The sequence below is a fragment of the Scyliorhinus torazame genome, chromosome 2, assembly GCF_047496885.1.
Source record: "Scyliorhinus torazame isolate Kashiwa2021f chromosome 2, sScyTor2.1, whole genome shotgun sequence".
Taxonomy (NCBI): domain Eukaryota; kingdom Metazoa; phylum Chordata; class Chondrichthyes; order Carcharhiniformes; family Scyliorhinidae; genus Scyliorhinus; species Scyliorhinus torazame.
In genome coordinates this window covers 48,517,959-48,536,570 of record NC_092708.1, presented here as the reverse complement: position 1 = coordinate 48,536,570, position 18,612 = coordinate 48,517,959, and the positions used below count along the sequence as shown (strand labels likewise).

Sequence of the window (18,612 nt, the reverse complement as noted above, 5' to 3'; positions counted from 1 at the left end):
GGCCCGCAAATCATGTCCACATATTTTGGGCATGTCCGAGGCTTAGGGGGTTTTGGCAAGGATTTGCCGATGTCATGTCAACGGTATCGAAGGCATGGATAGTTCCGAGTCCAGAGGTGGCGATTTTTGGTGTGTTGGAAGACCCAGAATTCCAGGGGATTGGAGAGGCTGATATTTTGGCTTTTGCCTCCCTGGTAGCCAAAGCCGGATCTTATTGGCGTGGAGGGACTTGGAACCCCTGGGGTGGGTATAGGTCAATGATCTGGCAGGATTTCTCAGGCTTGAGAAGATCAAGTTCACCCTGAGAGGACCGACACTACGGTTCGCCCGGAGGTGGTAGCTGCTTATCGACTTCTTTGGGGAAAATTAAGCTGTCAGCAGATATGGGTGGGAGGGGGGCATGTAAAGAGAAAGTGGGAGGTATGGGAAGATGGTTGAGGTGGGGAATTGTTCGTGGGAAAGGGGTCTGGGGAACTGTGTATGTAAGCCACGTTGGCTGGGTTTGGTTGTTGGTTGGGTGGGTGTTATTTGTTTTGTTTTTTCCTCTTGAAATTTTTGAAAATTATATCTGCCTTAAGAAAATATTTTCCAAAAAAAAAATACAATTTGTGGGATATCTTACTTTTGCCATTTTACTGCGCCTCCACTCTTGACAGCTAAAGGATCTCTGAGAAGGTTACCGATGTGCACCATTCCTGGACAAGTTCATCATCATCCCTTTAATGATTACTGGTATGGGAAGCTGAAATGTTCAGACTGGGGCAGGGAGTTCAATTTTGAGGTCGGGATGAGGATGAGTTTTGATCAATGCGTCTGCAGTACTAAAGATTGTTTATTGCCAATGTTGGAAAATAATGTTCACTTTTCACAACAGAAGTAAACTCGTCATACTTACTCAATAAGATCAAATTAGAACACGTAATAATAATAATAATCACTTATTGCCACAAGTAGGCTTCAATTAAGTTACTGTGAAAAGCTCTTGGTCGCCATATTCCGACGCCTGTTCGGGGAGGCTGTAACAGGAATTGAACCTGCACTGTTGGCCTTGTTTTGCATTACAAGCCAGCTGTTTAGCCCACTGTGCTAAAACAGCCCCTTCAACTCAGCTTGTCAAATTTATTTTGAGATAACAGCAGGTTAAACACTGCATCTAAAATATATATATGTAAATGTTAACCCTGATGTTCAAGTAGAGTTTAGCTGAGTTTAGAAGAATAAATGGGGACTTTACAGAAACCTTTAAGATCTTGCAGGGTCTTGACAGGACGGTTGTGGATAGGATGTTTCTTCTTCTTTTAAAAATATTTTTATTCTCCATTTTCACATTTTCTTCAGAATTTAAACCCCACCAACAAACAGTTAACGGTAACGAATACAATATCAATCCCCCTACCAACAACAACGATCCCATTCTCCCACCAACACCCAAACAACGGCCCACCTGACAATATACACATCAAATAAAACAAACCCTCCCAAGGTGGAGAAAAAAGAAAAAGTAATCAGGAATCGCCTATGGTCACCATTGACATATATAGTCCACCCCCCAAACCCCCACTAATATTCAACGCCATCCAATCCCTGAAAAGAGTACCATGAATGACACCCATGAATTGTAGACCCCCCCCCCCCCCCACACTCCTCCCCTCCACTTCCTCTTGTAAACTGCTCCCCCCAACCTCGGTTCCTTCCCCCAAATTTTCACCCGGCTAGACTCACCGATACCTGTTCTACCAGGCTCCGATGGCCTCAGCCCCTCCCCCTACCTCACTCCCGTTCACTGGCCGGTTTAAACCGGCCAGCGTGGAGGCCCCCGCCCGGGTCTCCTTCCCCCTTGCCCGGTCCCAGGAAACCAAGAAATCCCCTTCAGCACACAACCCCCGCAAACACACCAAGCCCCAAAGAACGATCATTGCAAATGAAGTCCCATCTCTTCCCTTGTCCAAATATATACAGCGTCAACTCATTTAGTACGTACACCAACACGCAATGAAAAAATAAAGTTACATGAGGCTACATCGGTACACGACCATTTCTCAAGTCTGCCACAGTTCTTCTGCCTTCGCAAACTCCTCCGCCGTTCCAGCCGTCCCAAATAAAAGTTCTTGGATTTGTAGGTAACCCTCAACTTAGCTGGATATACTATGCCGCACTGCACCTTGCTGATGTACAGTGGCTTCTTCACCCGGCTGAAGGCAGCCCGCCTCCTCGCCAGCTCCACCGTAAAGTCCTGGTATATGCGTAAACCAGGTCCAGCCCACTGCACCACCCGCTTCTGCTTTGCCCAGCACAAGACTTTCTCCTCCACGCTATACCTGCGGAAACACACAGTTCTCTTGGCGGCCTTTGGTATAGGCCTCCATGACCGATGAGCCCAATTAAGTTCATATCGGGAGGGATCGTCCCCCTCCCCCAATAGCTTCGCCAACATCGTGGCAAAATACTCCGTCGGCCTCGATCCTTCCATCCCTTCAGGCAGACCCACAATCCTCAGATTCTGACGCCTGGATCTGTTTTCCAGGTCTTCCATTTTGGCTCGCAGACCCTTGTTGGTCTCTATCACCCTCCGCAACTCCTTCCCCCTCGAGACGAGTTGATCACTGTGCTGTGATAATGCCTCTTCCACTTTGTTCAGTGTCTCACCTTGCTTCCGCACCCCCGCCGCTGCGCTTGATACCGCCGCCCACACCGGGACAATCGCCTCCTCACCAGCACTTTCAATACCGCCCCCATCTCCTTCTTCATCGCTACCATGTGTTTTGTGAACTGTTTTTCAAGTTCCACAGCCATCACCGTGGACATTTCTGCTGCTGTGAGCGATGCGGCCTCCCCTTGTGCCCCAGCCTCCGCTTTCCTTACAGTTCCTGCGCTGATTTCCACTCACCGGTGGACTTTCGTTAATCCCCTTTTTCACAGCCGTTTTTCTCCCAAACTTGGACATTTCCCCTCCCTGTGCCTTCTTACAGCCTATTCAGCCTCCATTGCCCCCAGGACAGGGCGTTAAAACTCCGAAATTTCTTTTCCCGAGTGGGAGCCCTCCAGTATGCGGCTGCCTCCGCCCGCCTTCACCGGACGTCTAGAGGATGTTTCTTCTTGTGGGAGAATCTAGTACTAGGGGGTCACTGTTGAAAAATAAGGGGCGGGATTCTCCAACAACCCGCTGGGTCGGAGAATTGCCGGGGGGGGAAATCGTGAATTCCGCCCCGCTGCTCCAACGCGGCTGTCGAATTCTCCGCCGCCGGATTTTTGGCGGGGACAGGGATCGCGCCGCGCCGGTCGGGTGCATTTGGCAGTGGCCTCCCCCCGGCGATTCTCCAGTCCCCGATGGGCCGAGCGGCCGCCCGTTTTCGGCCAGTCCGGCTGGCGTGGATTAGACCAGGTCTGTACCGGCAGGACCTGGCTCTGAGGGCGGCCTGCGGAGTCCTAGGGGGGGCGCGGGGGGATCCGGCCCTGGGGCGGGCCCCCACGGTGGCCTTGCCCGCGATCGGGACCCACCGATCTGTGCGCGGGCCTGTGCCATGGGGGCACTCCTTCCCTCCGCGCTGGCCTGTGTAAAGCTCCGCCATGGCCGGCGCGGAGAAGAAACCCGCTGCGCATGCGCAGGAAACACGGCAGCGATTCTGGGAACACGCTGGCGCTCCTGCGCATGCGCCAACTCGCGCTGGCCGGCAGAGGCCCTTCTGCGCCGGGTGGTGCGTCGCCAACCATTCCAGCGCCGGCCTAGCCCCCGAAGGTGCGGAGGATTCCGCACCTTCCGGGTGTCCCGCGCCGGAGTGGTTCACACCACTCCTTGGCGCCGGTACGGCCCGCCCGCCGCATACCGGAGAATCCAGGCCAAGGAGTCACTCGTTTAAGACAGAGGTGTAGAGAATCTTTGTCTCTCAGAGGGTCGTGAGTCTCTGGAACTCTTTCCCTCAAAAGGCAGCGGAAGCAGAGTCTTTGAATATTTGTAAGGCAGAGCTAGATAGATTCTTACAATAACCTTTATTGTCGCAAATAGGCTTACGTTAACACTGCAATGAAGTTACTGTGAAAATCCCCTAGTCATAGAATCATAGAATCATAGAAGTTTACAGCATGGAAACAGGCCCTTCGGCCCAACCAGTCCATGCCGCCCAGTTTTTACCATTAAGCTAGTCCCAGTTGCCCGCACTTGGCCCATAACCCTCTATACCCATCTTACCCATGTAACCATCTAAATGCTTTTTGAAAGACACAATTGTAGCCGCTTCTACTACTACCTCTGGCAGCCCATTCCAGACACTCACTACCCTCTGAGTGAAGAAATTGCCCCTCTGGGCCCTTCTGAATCTCTCCCCTCTCACCTTAAACCTATGCCCTCTAGTTTTAGACTCCCCTACCTTTGGGAAAAGTCGCCACATTCCGGCAGCTGTTCGGCTACACAGATGGAGAATTCAGAATGTTCAATTCACCTAATGAGCAGGTCTTTTGGGACTTGTGGGAGGAAACCGGAGCACCCGGAGGAAACCCATGCAGACACGAGGAGAACGTGCAGACTCCACACAGACAGGGACCCAAGCCGGGAATCGAACCTGGGACCCTGGAGCTGTGAAGCCACAGTGCCAACCACTGAGCTACCGTTTACAAGCAATGCTGCAGGAATTCCAAAGACGTGCACGTTAGGTGGATTGGCTATGATAAATTGCCCTTAGTGACCAAAAAATGGTAGGAGGGGTTATTGGGTTACGGGGATAGGGTGGAAGTGAGGGCTTAACTGGGTCGGTGCAGACTCGATGGGCCGAATGGCCTCCTTCTGCACTGTATGTTGTATGTTCTATGTTCTGTTCATATAGCCGTAAAAAAATAACAAAATTCCATCAGCTAAAGTTCGCTGAAATCTGCAAACCCCACCAGGCCAGTTTAGGTATTCAAACACCACCACTTAAGGACAGAGGCAGAGACCTAAACTAGACAATCCGTATGAATTACAGCACTTCAACGGGCTATTGCTAAACCCCGACACATCGATAAAAAGGAACTCTAATCTCTTCTTTTCCCATGACCAGTTAATCTCTTCCTTATGGTTACTGTGATCAAATACAGAGCATGACCGTATCAAGGTCAGTAGCACTGATGAGGTGAAAAATTATCAGGGGTAGCCAGGAATGTGGGTTTGAGGTTACAATCACATTGCCTATGATCTTATTGAATGGTGGAATAGGCTCGAGGGGCTGAGTGGCCTACTCCTGCTCCTAATTCATATGTTCGTAAGTATATAACTGATCAGGAGCATTGTAGATATGATGCTATTATTTAGCAGCAATAATGAGCAGCAATATTTGAAGTGCCATCTCCAGTGTGCTAGTTGTAGACCCTGAACTGAATGAAAGTCACGAAGGATGAGCATCTCTATGCTGTATGTTGCATCATTTAAGCAATTTTGGATATGTCATGAAAAATACAGTGTGGATACTGTGATACAGTAGTTACTTTTTCAACTGTTGATGGTCAGTCTCGTCAATTGAATGTGCATTAGTATCATTTTCAGAGCTGGATAACAAATGCTGGCCGCAAACAATGATTGGTATGTTAGAAGGCCTTGTTTGGCAAAATATTTTAAAAAGTAAATTCTTTTTTTTTCCTTCTCCTTCCAGCAAGGAAAACCTTTTGTGTTTGACAAAGTGTTTTCACCAAATACGACCCAGGAACAAGTTTACAATGCATGTGCCAAGCAAATTGTTAAAGGTAAGTCACACAGATGATAGTTACTGTAATTGGCACAGGTTAATATTCCAGGCTGCTTGACATTTTGGAAAGACAGTTATAATGGATAAGGAAATGGGATAATAGAGGATGAGATAAAGACAGGAATGAGTAAGGATCTTGGCTAAGACGAGCAGGATGTAGAATCAGTATGGGTGGAGATAATAAATATCAGAAAACACTGATGGGAGTAGTTTACAGGTCCCTAATTATAGCTATCCTATAGATAGAATATTAATCAACATATAAGAGGAGCTTATTTGTCCCATCACCCTGGAGTGATGTTACACAGAATGTGGGCATTCTTTTTGGCGGGAGGACGGTGAAGGTGGGTAAGGGATGGGGGAAGGGAAGGGAGGAAGGAGGAATGACGGACGAGGCCACGTCCTCTATAAAGTGGGCAAGGATGAGGGCCTGCCTGGGCCTCCGAACCTGCAAAACAAAGCAGAAGCACAAAGGGACTTGTGAGTCCTTGTTCACGATTCTCTTAAGGTTAACGTACAGGTTCAGTCGGCAGTTAGGAAGGAAAATGCAGTGTTAGCATTCACGTCGAGAGGGCTAGAATACAAGACCAGGGATGTACTTCTGAGGCTGTATAAGGCTCTGGTCAGACCCCATTTGGAGTATTGTGAGCAATTTTGAGCCCCGTATCTAAGGAAGAATGTGCTGGCCTTGGAAAGGGTCCAGAGGAGGTTCACAAGAATAATCTCTGGAATGAAGAGCTTGACGTATGAGGAACGGTTGAGGACTCTGAGTCTGTACTCGTTGGAGTTTAGAAGGATGAGGGGGGATCTTATTGAAACTTACAGGATACTGCGAGGCCAGATAGAGTGGATGAGGAGAGGGTGTTTCCACCTGTAGGAAAAACTAGAACCACAATCTCAGACTAAAGGGACGATCCTTTAAAACAGAGATGAGGAGGAATTTCTTCAGCCAGAGGGTGGTGAATCTGTGGAAATCTTTGTTGCAGAAGGTGTGGAGGCCAAATCACTGAGTGTCTTTCAGACAGAGATAGATAGGTTCTTGATTAATAAGGGGATCAGGGGTTATGGGGAGAAGGCAGGAGAATGGGGATGAGAAAAATATCAGCCATGATTGAATGGTGAAGCAGACTCGATGGGCCGAGTGGCCTAATTCTGCTCCTATGTCTTATGGTCTAACAGACTTTAACCTTCATATAAACAGGGCAAATCAAAAAGCAGATTGGAGGATGAATTCATGCGATGCATTTTATAGAACAATAGATCATGAAACAAACCATGGAGGAGACTGTTTTTAGATCCTATTTTATGGAATGATTGGGTTACGTAGGAAGGAATCTTCTGGGAAGGAGTGATCATAATATGAAATAATTGACGCTATGTTTCAGGGTGATGTGTGCAAGTCTGAAACTTGTGCATTGAACTTTATAAAGCAAATTTACATGCTTTCATGGCCATAGATGTCAGTGGCTAGACCAGCATTTATTGCCCATCTCTAATTGCCCTTGTGAAGGTGATGTTGCACTGCCGTCTTGAACTGTTGCACTCCATGTGGTGTAGTTACACCCACAGTGCTGTTAGGGAGGGACTTCCAGGATTTTGACCTAGTGACAGTAAAGTAACAACAATATAATAACAAGTCAGGGTAGTGTGTGGCTTGGAGGGGAATTTGCAGGTGCTGATGTTTCCAGGCATCTGCTGTCCTTGTCCTTCTAGGTGGTGGATGTCATGTTATGCAGACATGCAGATAATGATATACAGACAGGCACAGACAGGCAGCTAATGAACACAGAGAACAGGACATGACCAATGAGCAGGCAGGACACTCAGGGGACCCCCCACACCTGGTACCATGTCGTGTTATGTACTCTGGGATAACACAGGCTGCAACTGGATGCAGCTTTAACTAAAAGATCCCCTGAGTGCCCTGCCTGCTCATTGGTCATGTCCTGTTCTCTGTGTTCATTAGCTGCCTGTCTGTGCCTGTCTGTATATTATTATCTGCATGTCTGCATATCATGACAGCGACGATTGTGGGTTAGGAAGATGCTTGGTGAGTTGTGGCAATGCATCTTGCGAATGATACACACTGTTACCAATCTTCATCATTGGTGGAGGGAGTAGATGTTAGAGGTGGTGGATGGGGTGGTGTGAAAGTTTCTTGAGTGTTGTTGTAGTCGACTAGGATAAATTAGAAAATTAGATTAAAAAGTATGACCGTAGATGAGCAACGGTGAAATATTTCATAATTCTTAATGAATTTGTATTCCATTAAGAAGTTAAAAAAACTCCATGGATAAACACCCAACACTAAGATTAATTTTGGACACTAAGGGCAATTTATCATGGCCAATCCACCTAACCTGCACATCTTTGGACTGTGGGAGGAAACCAGAGCACCCGGAGGAAACCCACGCACACACGGGGAGGATGTGCAGACTCCACACAGGCAGTGACCCAAGCCTGAATCGAACCTGGGACCCTGGAGCTGTGAAGCAATTGTGCTATCCACAATGCTACCGTGCTGCCCTAAATGATGAGAGTGAGGAACCTAAAGTAATTATTACCGCTTAGTGAAAAAGTGTAGGAAATATTAATGTGACTGAAAGTTGACAAATCCCTTGATGGCCAACACTCTTGAATGTTAAAAGAGGTATCTACAGAGATAATGGATGCATTTTAATCTTCCAAAATTTGCTAGATTTGGAAATGGTAACAGCGAATTGAAAGGTTACAAACCAAGCACCTGTGAATAAAAAACGAAAATCAGGAACTACAAGTCAGTTAGCCTCAATCTATTATTAAAATATGGCACAAATGGCAACTTAGAAAATCATAATATGATGCGGCAGAGCCAGCATCATTTTATGAAAGGGAAATTTCAAAAGGAATTCAGTAAGTTGCCACACGAAAGGTTGTAACAAGTTAAAGGTTCATGGAGTAAGAGGGAATGTATAGGCATTGATAAAGGATTGGTTAAAGGACAGAGAGTAGGATAATGGGACCGTTTATAGTGGGGTGTCACAAGGATTTGTACTCGGGCCTCAGTAATTTACAATCTGTACTAATGGCTTACCAGGGGTTGATTTAGCACAATGGGCTAAATCGCTGGCTTTTAAAGCAGACCAAGGCAGGCCAGCAGCACGGTTCAGTTCCCCTACCAGCCTCCCCAAACAGGTGCCGGAATGTGGCGACTAGGGGCTTTTCACAGTAACTTCATTTGAAGCCTACTCGTGACAATCAGCGATTTTCATTTTCATGAAGAGAATGAGTGCAGTCTATTCAGGTTTGCTGACGATACAAAGCTAGTTGGGAAGGTAAGCTGTGAGGAGGACCCAAAGGGTTGAATTTGTGCCACCATGTCATAGGGCTGGGGAAGGTCAGGCCAAAGAGTTTGCAAAGAGATGGGACTGAAAGGTTACACACATCAGTGAGCAAGAAGGTGGCGGATGGAGTAAAATATGAGAGTACAATATGTGAGGTTGTTCACTTCAGTTGGAAGGATAGAATAAAATGTTTTGTGCCCATGGTCAATCTGCAGGCCAGCGCCGGGACAACCACCATCCAATTGAGGGTGGAGATGCCGGCCCAATCAAAGGGCCGGTAGCTCTATAGCCTCAGCAACACCAACATTACAGGTAACTACCGCTGAGGGAGCAAGGACAACTCAATGCTGAGGCACTCTCAAAGACAGGTGAGTTTGTTTTAAAGAGTCGGGGTCAGGCACTGACAATCACAGGGATGGGGACCATCATCTTCAAGCAGCAACACTGCAATTGCAGGGGAAGGCTTTGCTGCTGGGGCCCCTTCTGTGGGCAATGAAACTGCCATTAAGAAGCTCCCACCCCACCTCCGGAAACCCACTGGGAGGCCCTCATGGTTAACCAGGCTTTTTCCCCATCCAGAAATGGACCCTCCCAAAAGCTTTCCAATAATTAGGGATGATTTAATGATTTTTGATTATGTGCCTTGCATTCAGGTAAACCTTTTTTGTAATATAAATTGAAAGCCAGACCTGAAGTACCTTGTCATCCATCTCAGATGCCTCAAAGTACATAACCTGTAATGAATTGCCTCTGAAGCAGAGTAACAATTATTGCGGAGGCAGATTAAGTTGCAGTTGTTGATGCTACAATTTAGTGCTCACAAATGAATTTAATAAACTTCAGTTTTACATTATACTTATTTACATAATTAATCATACTGATTCGTCATTCTTTTTCAGATGTGCTTGATGGTTACAATGGAACTATTTTTGCCTATGGTCAAACATCCTCTGGCAAAACGCATACAATGGAGGTAAATGTTTGATTTATGTTTCATGATGCGTGTTGTCAAAAGCAGAAAGTATCCATTTCTTAACATATTTTTGCTACAATGAATTGACAAGCTGCATGTTGAAAGTGAACAAAACTAAGCAAGTTTTCACCTTTCCCATCATAACCCTCTTTCTCTCCTATCTATATTAGTGGTTGCTCCTTGAACACATTTGCACTGTTTTCTTAAACAGCCTTTCCTGCTACTTGATCACTATCATTCTTTTAGTGTGTTACACCTTGAAGGGTATCAGACATCTGTGAACCAATGTTAAGGATGGTGCAGTTTCATTATTCCCATTGATTCATGCTTTCATTTTGTTCAAATTGGTTCATACCATTAACTTGAAAGAGAATTGGCAGTCAAGCCTCTACACATTGGGTTACATAACTTCCTGTTAATTCACCTGTATTCAATAGCCACAACCTTTCCTTTAACCGTTTCTTGAAGGATAGCTGTTGCTACCATTTGACAAAATGGCTGACTTTGTTCATCTAGCAATTGTAGAAACTCCTACATTATCAGGACAAACACAGTTCAATATTTGATGCTGGGAGCCTCTTCATCCAAGACTATGATATGTATATCATACTAGTCAGTTCACCTGGAGTGAACCGTTTTCATTCGGAACTGACAGGTACCCACACTCATGTTCCCCACAGGTGAAGCTGTGGAAACAGGAGTAGAGTGAATACATCAAATGGAGTTGGCATGCCCGTGACTCTGAACATAACACTTCCCGCATCCCTTTTGAGCATTTCCTAGGTGTCAATATTCTCTTCTTGTGGAGTTGAGAAATCGCATTGCATGTTGCTTCAGTAGTGTTAAGGCCTGACAAGTTGCCCAGGTTTTTTGTGATCAAAGAGCATTTAATTTATGCAGCCCATTTGGGTAGAAATATACAGTAGTGCAAAAATATTGCAATGTAAAAATCAACATCGCTCTAAAAAATGCAGGGCATTTTACATAGCCCAAATTGATCAACTTGCTGCTGTGATTTGAACCAATGATGGAAAAGTATGTTTCTTTATTTTGAATATTGCAATTACCAACCTTCACCCCATAATCTCCCTAGTACAATTGATAGGTCAGATAAGTTATTTGCCTCACCAGTATCTGAAATCAACTTCTCAATAGCATTTCATCTTGCAAGAGAAACATGCCTGGAATTGGGAAAGCACTCACCCCAAGTCCAGATCCTACTTCTTTACGGTGTGATTTCCTTTAGGGCTCTGATGCTCTCTGCCATCCATCGTCAAATTTCATTTAGCTTTGATGCTTCCTTCATTGTGTGAAGTATATTTAAAAAAATCTTCTTATGCATTATGATTTGACAGCATACCAAAAAGTGTCCCTGTTGTCCCTTTTATAAATTCATAGATGGAACCGAGCAGAAGGTGTGATTCTGTGATTTTGCAGCTCAGTATCAATTAAATCATGAATTGCCGAGATTGTTGCACCTTCATTCAGGAAATAATCCCCTATACCCAGTTTCCAATGGTCTTCTTCGTGCCAAGGTTATTAAGTAATCTTTATGCTGTTTCTAATGTAAGACATTAGAATGAGTGCAATAAGGGAATATTACGCTCTTTCAGAATGAGGGAGAAGCTATGCAAGTGATATATTTCCTTTAAGTGGTTGCCGATGTTGTTCTGATATTGATGGGCAAATGTGACAAATTTTGCATTTCAGGTTAAATCCAAAGGGATGAATCATTTGATTATTGATTGCAGAGTATCTGGACTGAATTTATGCTGCACTCCTACCCATCCCTGTGGAGTGACAAAGCAATACCTGCCATCGTTTGCCTTTTGTTTTTATGCAGCTTGTTTGAACATGGGTGCCAGAAGACGGTTCGTGTTTTTCTAAGGAGATGCATTAGCAGTGACTCGCTCAGAAATTCAACAGATAATTGACTGTGTGGTGTGCTTCTAAACCACATAGATCAGAGCTTTGGTCCCTGTTCTGCTGTATATCAACTGTCTTCAGCCAAGACCATGACAGGACAAACGCAATTGACCTCTAGGTGTCTCTGATCTAGGGAGAGTGGGAGCTAATGTTCCGTCTGCCAATTGCTATTCACGGGAGCTGTTGTGGAATAATCATCAAAACCATTATCCTAGTGTAAAGCACATGAGCAGAAGGTGGGAGTGTAATTGAAAACAGATGGTAATATTATTGCTTTAAGCAATGGTGGATCTCCGTCTGGTGCACTGTTTGCCGTTTTGGACATTTCCGATCAGCTGATATTGAATTGAGGATCTAGCCTAGAGCAACAAGTATATTTGGACAGATTATTCTGCCCTCTCTCTCTCTGTGTGACCCCAAGGCTAGATAGTGACATTGCTCTGTTTACATGGCCCAGATACTCCCTGAAGGCAAGGCCTGGAAAGTTGTTGGAAAATTAAATGTAGCTGCAGGTCACTTGGGCTGCATCTTGGGATTCGGAACTGCTGATGTAGGCCAACAAGCAAAGTCCTGGGTAAAAGATAAGTTGCTTAATGGCAGTGTCTAAGTTTCCGGCCTGCTCCCCAAGGCCCCACAGATCTGGAAGCATCAGGGATCTGCAAGCAGGCCTCAGCCCCACTGTTCCCCAGCTACCTCCACCCTGGAGCACGCTGCAAGAAGATCAACAAGGAAATGAGGCAAGCGATGAAGGATGTCCTTTCCACCCGCATTATCATAAGCTTCACCTGTTTCCGGAATATTCACCCTCTCTCATCTTAGGAATCTAAATTCTGAGGGGAAGGTTGAGGAAGCTGCACTTTTTATTGTTTGAAAAATAAACATTTTTGCTGTGACCTAAGAGATATTTTCAAATGTATGAAGGCAATTGGTAAACCTGTGTGGTGATACACCACTGTACTTCCCTACCATTGTACATAGTATATAATAGTTGTGTGTAACGTGGCCCTGTAATACTGTGTATTGTACTGTAGCTCTGTAGAGGTTCGGTCGCCGGTAGGTAACCCGACCTGGCCACGGAGAACTCCGCCTTAGCCACACCCCCGGGAGTTAAGTATAAGAACCCACTTCTGGGATGGGCCCCATTCTGTCTGGGGTCGTCTGTGTCGGGTAAGCCTCCCATGTGGTATATTAAAGCCTTAGTTAAAGTCTCATGTCTTTGTGGTTCTTGACGCTTAGTGCATCACCCTGATCCAAACAAATTTGGCACACTGTTGAAAGATTCGAAAACAAGTGGTTATAAATCAAAAGTTAAGAGCAAATGTGCACTATTTCAAAACCAGGGTCATGTATCCATGGAATATGGTGCTTAGAAAGCCATTGAAGCAATTGGTATAAATCGGTTCAAAGCAAACGGGATCCTGAGCTTTAAAATAAGGGCACAGAGCACAAAAGCAAGGAAGTTATGATAAACTTCTGGAAAACACTGGTTCTGCCTCAACTGGGGTATTGTATCCACTGAAGGAAACCTGTGAAGGCATTCGAGAATGTGCAGAAACAATTCAAGAGAATGGTTCTGGGGATGAAGGACCTCAGTTATGTGGAGAAGCTCGTGTTGTTCTGAGGAGAAAATCATTGGGGGGGGGGGGTCTGGGCAGAATTGATAATCATAGATTATCATAGAATTTACAGGGCAGAAGGAGGCCATTCGGCCCATTGAGTCTGCACCGGCTCTTGGAAAGAGCACCCCACCAAAGGTCAACACCTCCACCCTATCCCCATAACCCAGCAACCCCACCCAACACTAAGGGAAATTTTGGACACTAAGGGCAATTTATCATGGCCAATCCACCTAACCTGCACATCTTTGGACTGTGGGAGGAAACCGGAGCACCCGGAGGAAACCCACGCACACACAGGGAGGATGTGCAGACTCCGCACAGACAGAGACCCAAGCCGGAATCGAACCTGGGACCCTGGAGCTGTGAAGGAATTGTGCTTTCCACAATGCTACCGTGCTGCCCCCACAAGGAGAAACTGCCCCCATTGGCTGAATGATGATGAATCAGAGGGCACTAGTTTATGGTGATTGGCCAAACCGGCAATGGTGAAATGAGGAAAATTGCTTTGATGCAGCAAGTGGTTAGGATTTGGAAAGCACTGCCTGAGAAGGCAGTCGAGGCTGATTCAGTCAAGCCCTTCAAAAGAAAATTGCATAATTATCTGGGGAGGAACAATTACAGGGCTATGGGGAAACAGTAGGGAGTGGGACTAATGAGTTTCTCTTGCCAAGATCTGACATAGAGACAGTAGGCCGAATGCATTCTATGGCCCAGTTTTCCTCTGCCGGGTCGGGTGCGCAGAGGTGGGAGAATTCCTGGTTCTAAAAACTCAATCTTTTAAGGTGGTCACCCACGGTCTGATATTCGTTGGAGGTAGGGGGATGGTGGGGCAGGGTGGGGGTGGGGGGTGTGACAGGCTGGATTTGGGTCCACCTGCTCCGAATGATTATGGATGCTGCTAGATTTGGAGGTGGGCTGGGAGGAAGACCTGCCTCTGTGCCCCTGACATTGTCTAGAAATAAAATAAAACAACTAAAAGCCCTCTAGTTCTCATCCCAGCATACACTCCCAATGCCCTCTCCATGCCAATATCTGCCAACCCGTGCCACTCCACCCACCCTTATGGCACCTCATGAGCCATTTGTGAAGCTCTGCCCTTCCACCCAACCCCTCCACATCCTTATGGTGCTTTAGTCAACCTATTGCCAACTCATGCAAATCTATGCTCCCCACCCTGAACTCTTTCCCCTTAGCCCCTCCATGCAACTCACCTAGTTTTCTTTGACATTTCCTTGACAGCTGTGACAGTTTTCACAGTTCATTGACAGTTTGAACGTTTTTTGACAGCTGGGCATTTCTTCGACAGCTGGTCAGTTCTTTAACCGTTCTTTGACAACTTGATAGTTCCAATGGGTTTGTGCAGAAAAAATGCATGATCACTTTTAATAATCCCAAAGGGTGTCTTACCTCTCCCAAAGGCATCCCGGTACCATATCAAAAGGGAGACCTTACATCTCCAAAGGAGTACCCTGGACATCCAAACAAATCCACAAAGCTTAGACCTTCTCTTACCTGGTCTAATCTGCACACTCCAGGTTTAGCAATCCTGGCCTGTCAAAATCCCATTTCAGTGGAGGTCATCTGGTAATTTAAGTGGCCAGCTGACTCTGTAAACTGGGCCACTCAACTCCCGCCCCCACAAAAATGGAACATGCCGTGTCAGGGACAAAACTTAGAATTTTCCGTCCATTTTCGGGATTTTCACCATGACAACGGAAATCTATGCCTGCGATCCTAAGAGGCTGGCAAAGACGATTTGAGAGTGGGGACTGTAAGATAAAATGAAGGAGGAAGGAAATCAAGGTGAGGATGACAAAAAAGGGTCAGGCCTGTTGAGTTTAGTGGATGTCTCTGGTTCCAACCGTTTGCAGTTTCTCTAAGTAGATAGTAAGCATGCTACATTTGAAATTGAAGTTGCCTGACAAGAAGAGATTAATCAGATTTCAATTTTTGGACTGCTTTACTGAGGTGATGAAGTTGTTGCACCTTTCTAACATCCTGACTGAAAAGCAATTTTTCAGTATGCAGTCTGTTGTATTCAAGTATCAATAGAAAATCCATCCATTTACATGGAATCATTTTCATTTTAAATCAAGCTGACTTCAGATTGTGTTTTTAATGGATAACATTAAATGGTAATTTGCTTTTGGACTAGATGTTAAAGGGGATGACTTCCTCTGTTCACCATTTGCGTCAAAATTATAAATGCATTCTTTGCAAACGTCAGGATTTCATTACTAATAGCAAATTATGTTGCATTGTAGGTCCCTTCATTATATTGTGGAGTTTTACTTGGAGCTGGTCTACATGGTCACCGCCTTTGTCCCTTCTGATGTGGCATGCTTGGTCAGATCCCCGGGCAGCAGAAGGCACAGGACTGTCTGGATCTCCCAGGAGCTGATAGTGTGGTGCCGGTTGTAATTGGTCAGCTGGGAAACTCAGCCACAAAATATGTGAAAATATTCTTCAAATAAGAGTTCATGATGCTCATAGCCTCAGAGTAGATACCAGCCTCAGGGTGAACCAGCTTCTTGACCATATAGACGGAGTAACTCTCTTTCCTTGACTTTCTCCATTTCCTGCCATCCATTTCTGGTCCAATATTTGCAGTTTTCTTAGTGCTGCTTGGATGCTGCTTTCTTCCCTGTAGACATTTTAAAATCTAATTTCAGACAGACCTGTGTGTTGAAATAATCATATTTCTTGAATACCCAATGACATTTTGCTGAAAACCATTCACAACTGATTAGATTATATCTTCGCAATGTAGAGGTGGTGTAGTAGTAATGTCATGGGACTAGTAATCCCGAGGCCGAAGTTAATGCTCTGGGATCATGGGTTCAAATCCCCACCATGATAGATGGTGGAATTTAAATTCAATTAGTAAAACTGAATACAAAGCTAATCAATGGTGACCATGACAGCTATCATTGACTGTTGCAACAATCTACCTTTTGGGAGGGATATCTTCCATCCTTAACTGGCTGACGTGTGGCACCCGACCTACTGCAAGATAGTCGACTTTTAACTCCCCTCTGAAATGACCTAGCAAGCCACTTAGTTCTAGGGCAGTTAGGGATGGGCAATAAATGCTGGCCCAGGCAGAGAATCCCACATTCCATCAAAGAATGTAACAAAAATGTAAATGTGTTCCATAATACTTCAAAGGTCAACTGTGCTTAGTTGGTAAGGCACTGTGAAGATGAACTCAATTTGTTTTAATTTACAGTGACAGAAAAGTGTATTAAACAATCATTTTTTTACATCTTACGTCCTAGGGAAAACTTCATAATCATCACCTGATGGGTATTATTCCAAGAATAGCACATGACATCTTCGATCACATCTATTCCATGGATGAGAATCTAGAATTCCATATTAAGGTAAATATGAAGCAGCTTCTTCATGAAGAGTCCGTTTCTGGGTAACCATGACATTGTATACTGTGTAGTACTATGCTTAGGTATGAATCTGTGCTTGCATAGCATTAACTGGGTATGAAAATACCAATTTTGGACACTTTCTAGTCCCTGGAACTGAACTAGCTCCAGTGCAATAGCTGAAGCTGGTGCAGATACCAAGAATCATGGGCATTTTTACAAGAGATTATTTTGCATAGTTTCTCCTCACTCCCTCCTTCAATGGACTTTTAGCTTTGTGTAGGTAACTAAGTTTCACCTACTAAATGCTCCATTTTCTTTGGAACCTCTTTGAGTGCCATCGTACATGCAATGTCTGCATGTGGACAGTGATGCTCAAATTGTTGAAGGAAATAAGAATATTATGGACAAAGGTAAGTCAGCAAACGTGTGATGTTGTTTAATGGTCTGTGCTGAATCTGGAAATGGTTTTATAATATGGGTATTCCTGGGTATCATTCTCCATCCAGTTTGTTTGAATTTCATGATCTGAGAATCGCAAGTGAGTTTATGGGTGCGATTTAACTAAGTGGGAACAAAGTTCCATAGCGAGCGCTCGCATCAGCGGGGAATACACGGCTAAGGTCGGCACATAGCCCAGTTTTCTGCACTGAGGAACGACGCTCGCCGAAACACCTCAGTGTAGCGAGAGATCGGGTCGCCATTTGACGTTCGATCCCATGAGGCGTTGCAAGCCGGGTAGATCTGGTAGTGGGGCCTCCTGGCTTCTATCGGCCATGCTGCGTCACGGTGAGCTGCGTTTCGGGTGTAATCTGACCGTTCAATCACACTCCACAGCTTAGTTAGCATGCATATTCAAATGCGCGATTACGACCATTGGGCGGTATTCTCCGATCACCGGCGCCGTAATCGCGTTCGCCATTCGGCCGGAGAATCGTCGTTTGCGTCAAAATCGGGGGCGACACGGCTTTTGCAATGCTCCGCCCACTTATAAACGGCACACGCCATCAGGACGGCCTCACCTGAGGCGCTGCCCCGATGCTCTGCCCCCGATGGGCTGAGTTCCCGATGGCACGGAACACTTATGGTATTTTATTTTGTGGACCCCGCGTGGCGGCTGCGGACTGTGTCCGGTGCTGCCACAGTCGGGGGGAGGGGGGGGGGGGGGGTAATGCCACTGGCCGGGGGGGGGGGGGGGGGGAGCTTTGGCAAGGGCGAGGGAGCTGGTGGGGGGAGGGGAGTTACTGGGGGTCCTTATTTGGCAGGCCGGGTCCGCGTGTGGCCGGCGCCAAGTTGCACGGCTGTTAACTCCCCAACGGTCCCGAGATCGGTGCAGCAATCATGCCACTGTTCCCATGCTGGCATCAGCACTTTGTCTGGAAATCGGAGAACCCAGCCCATCATTTCTTCTTTCGAGAGATGTATTTGTAAATCATGTATTCAGTGAATTTAAACATCCAGGATTTTAGCATTCCACTTTATGGCTGGCTAGCATAGACTTAAAACAGCATTGTTAAAATTTAACAATATTTACTCTAATGCAATGAAATCTGTTGGTCCTGCAAGTGGGATCAGCATCTTATTCCTAAGCGTGCCTCTGTACAGAACAATAACGTAACCCAGATGTGTGACAACAAAACTTCCTTATGGTCCAAACTGGATAAGTGTGTTGTTTGCACA

The 18,612-nt window shown here is 45.8% G+C and overlaps 1 protein-coding gene across 1 annotated transcript in view; it reads left to right on the top strand.

The window, feature by feature from the left end:
- The window catches only part of kif5c (kinesin family member 5C), a 359,768-nt gene that overhangs the window by 125,346 nt on the left and 215,810 nt on the right, over window positions 1-18,612 (top strand). The window contains exons 2-4 of the mRNA XM_072471286.1: window positions 5,619-5,709; window positions 9,934-10,007; window positions 16,831-16,935. Of these exons, the coding sequence (XP_072327387.1) occupies window positions 5,619-5,709; window positions 9,934-10,007; window positions 16,831-16,935 (270 nt within the window). The remainder of the gene's footprint in view (window positions 1-5,618; window positions 5,710-9,933; window positions 10,008-16,830; window positions 16,936-18,612) is intronic.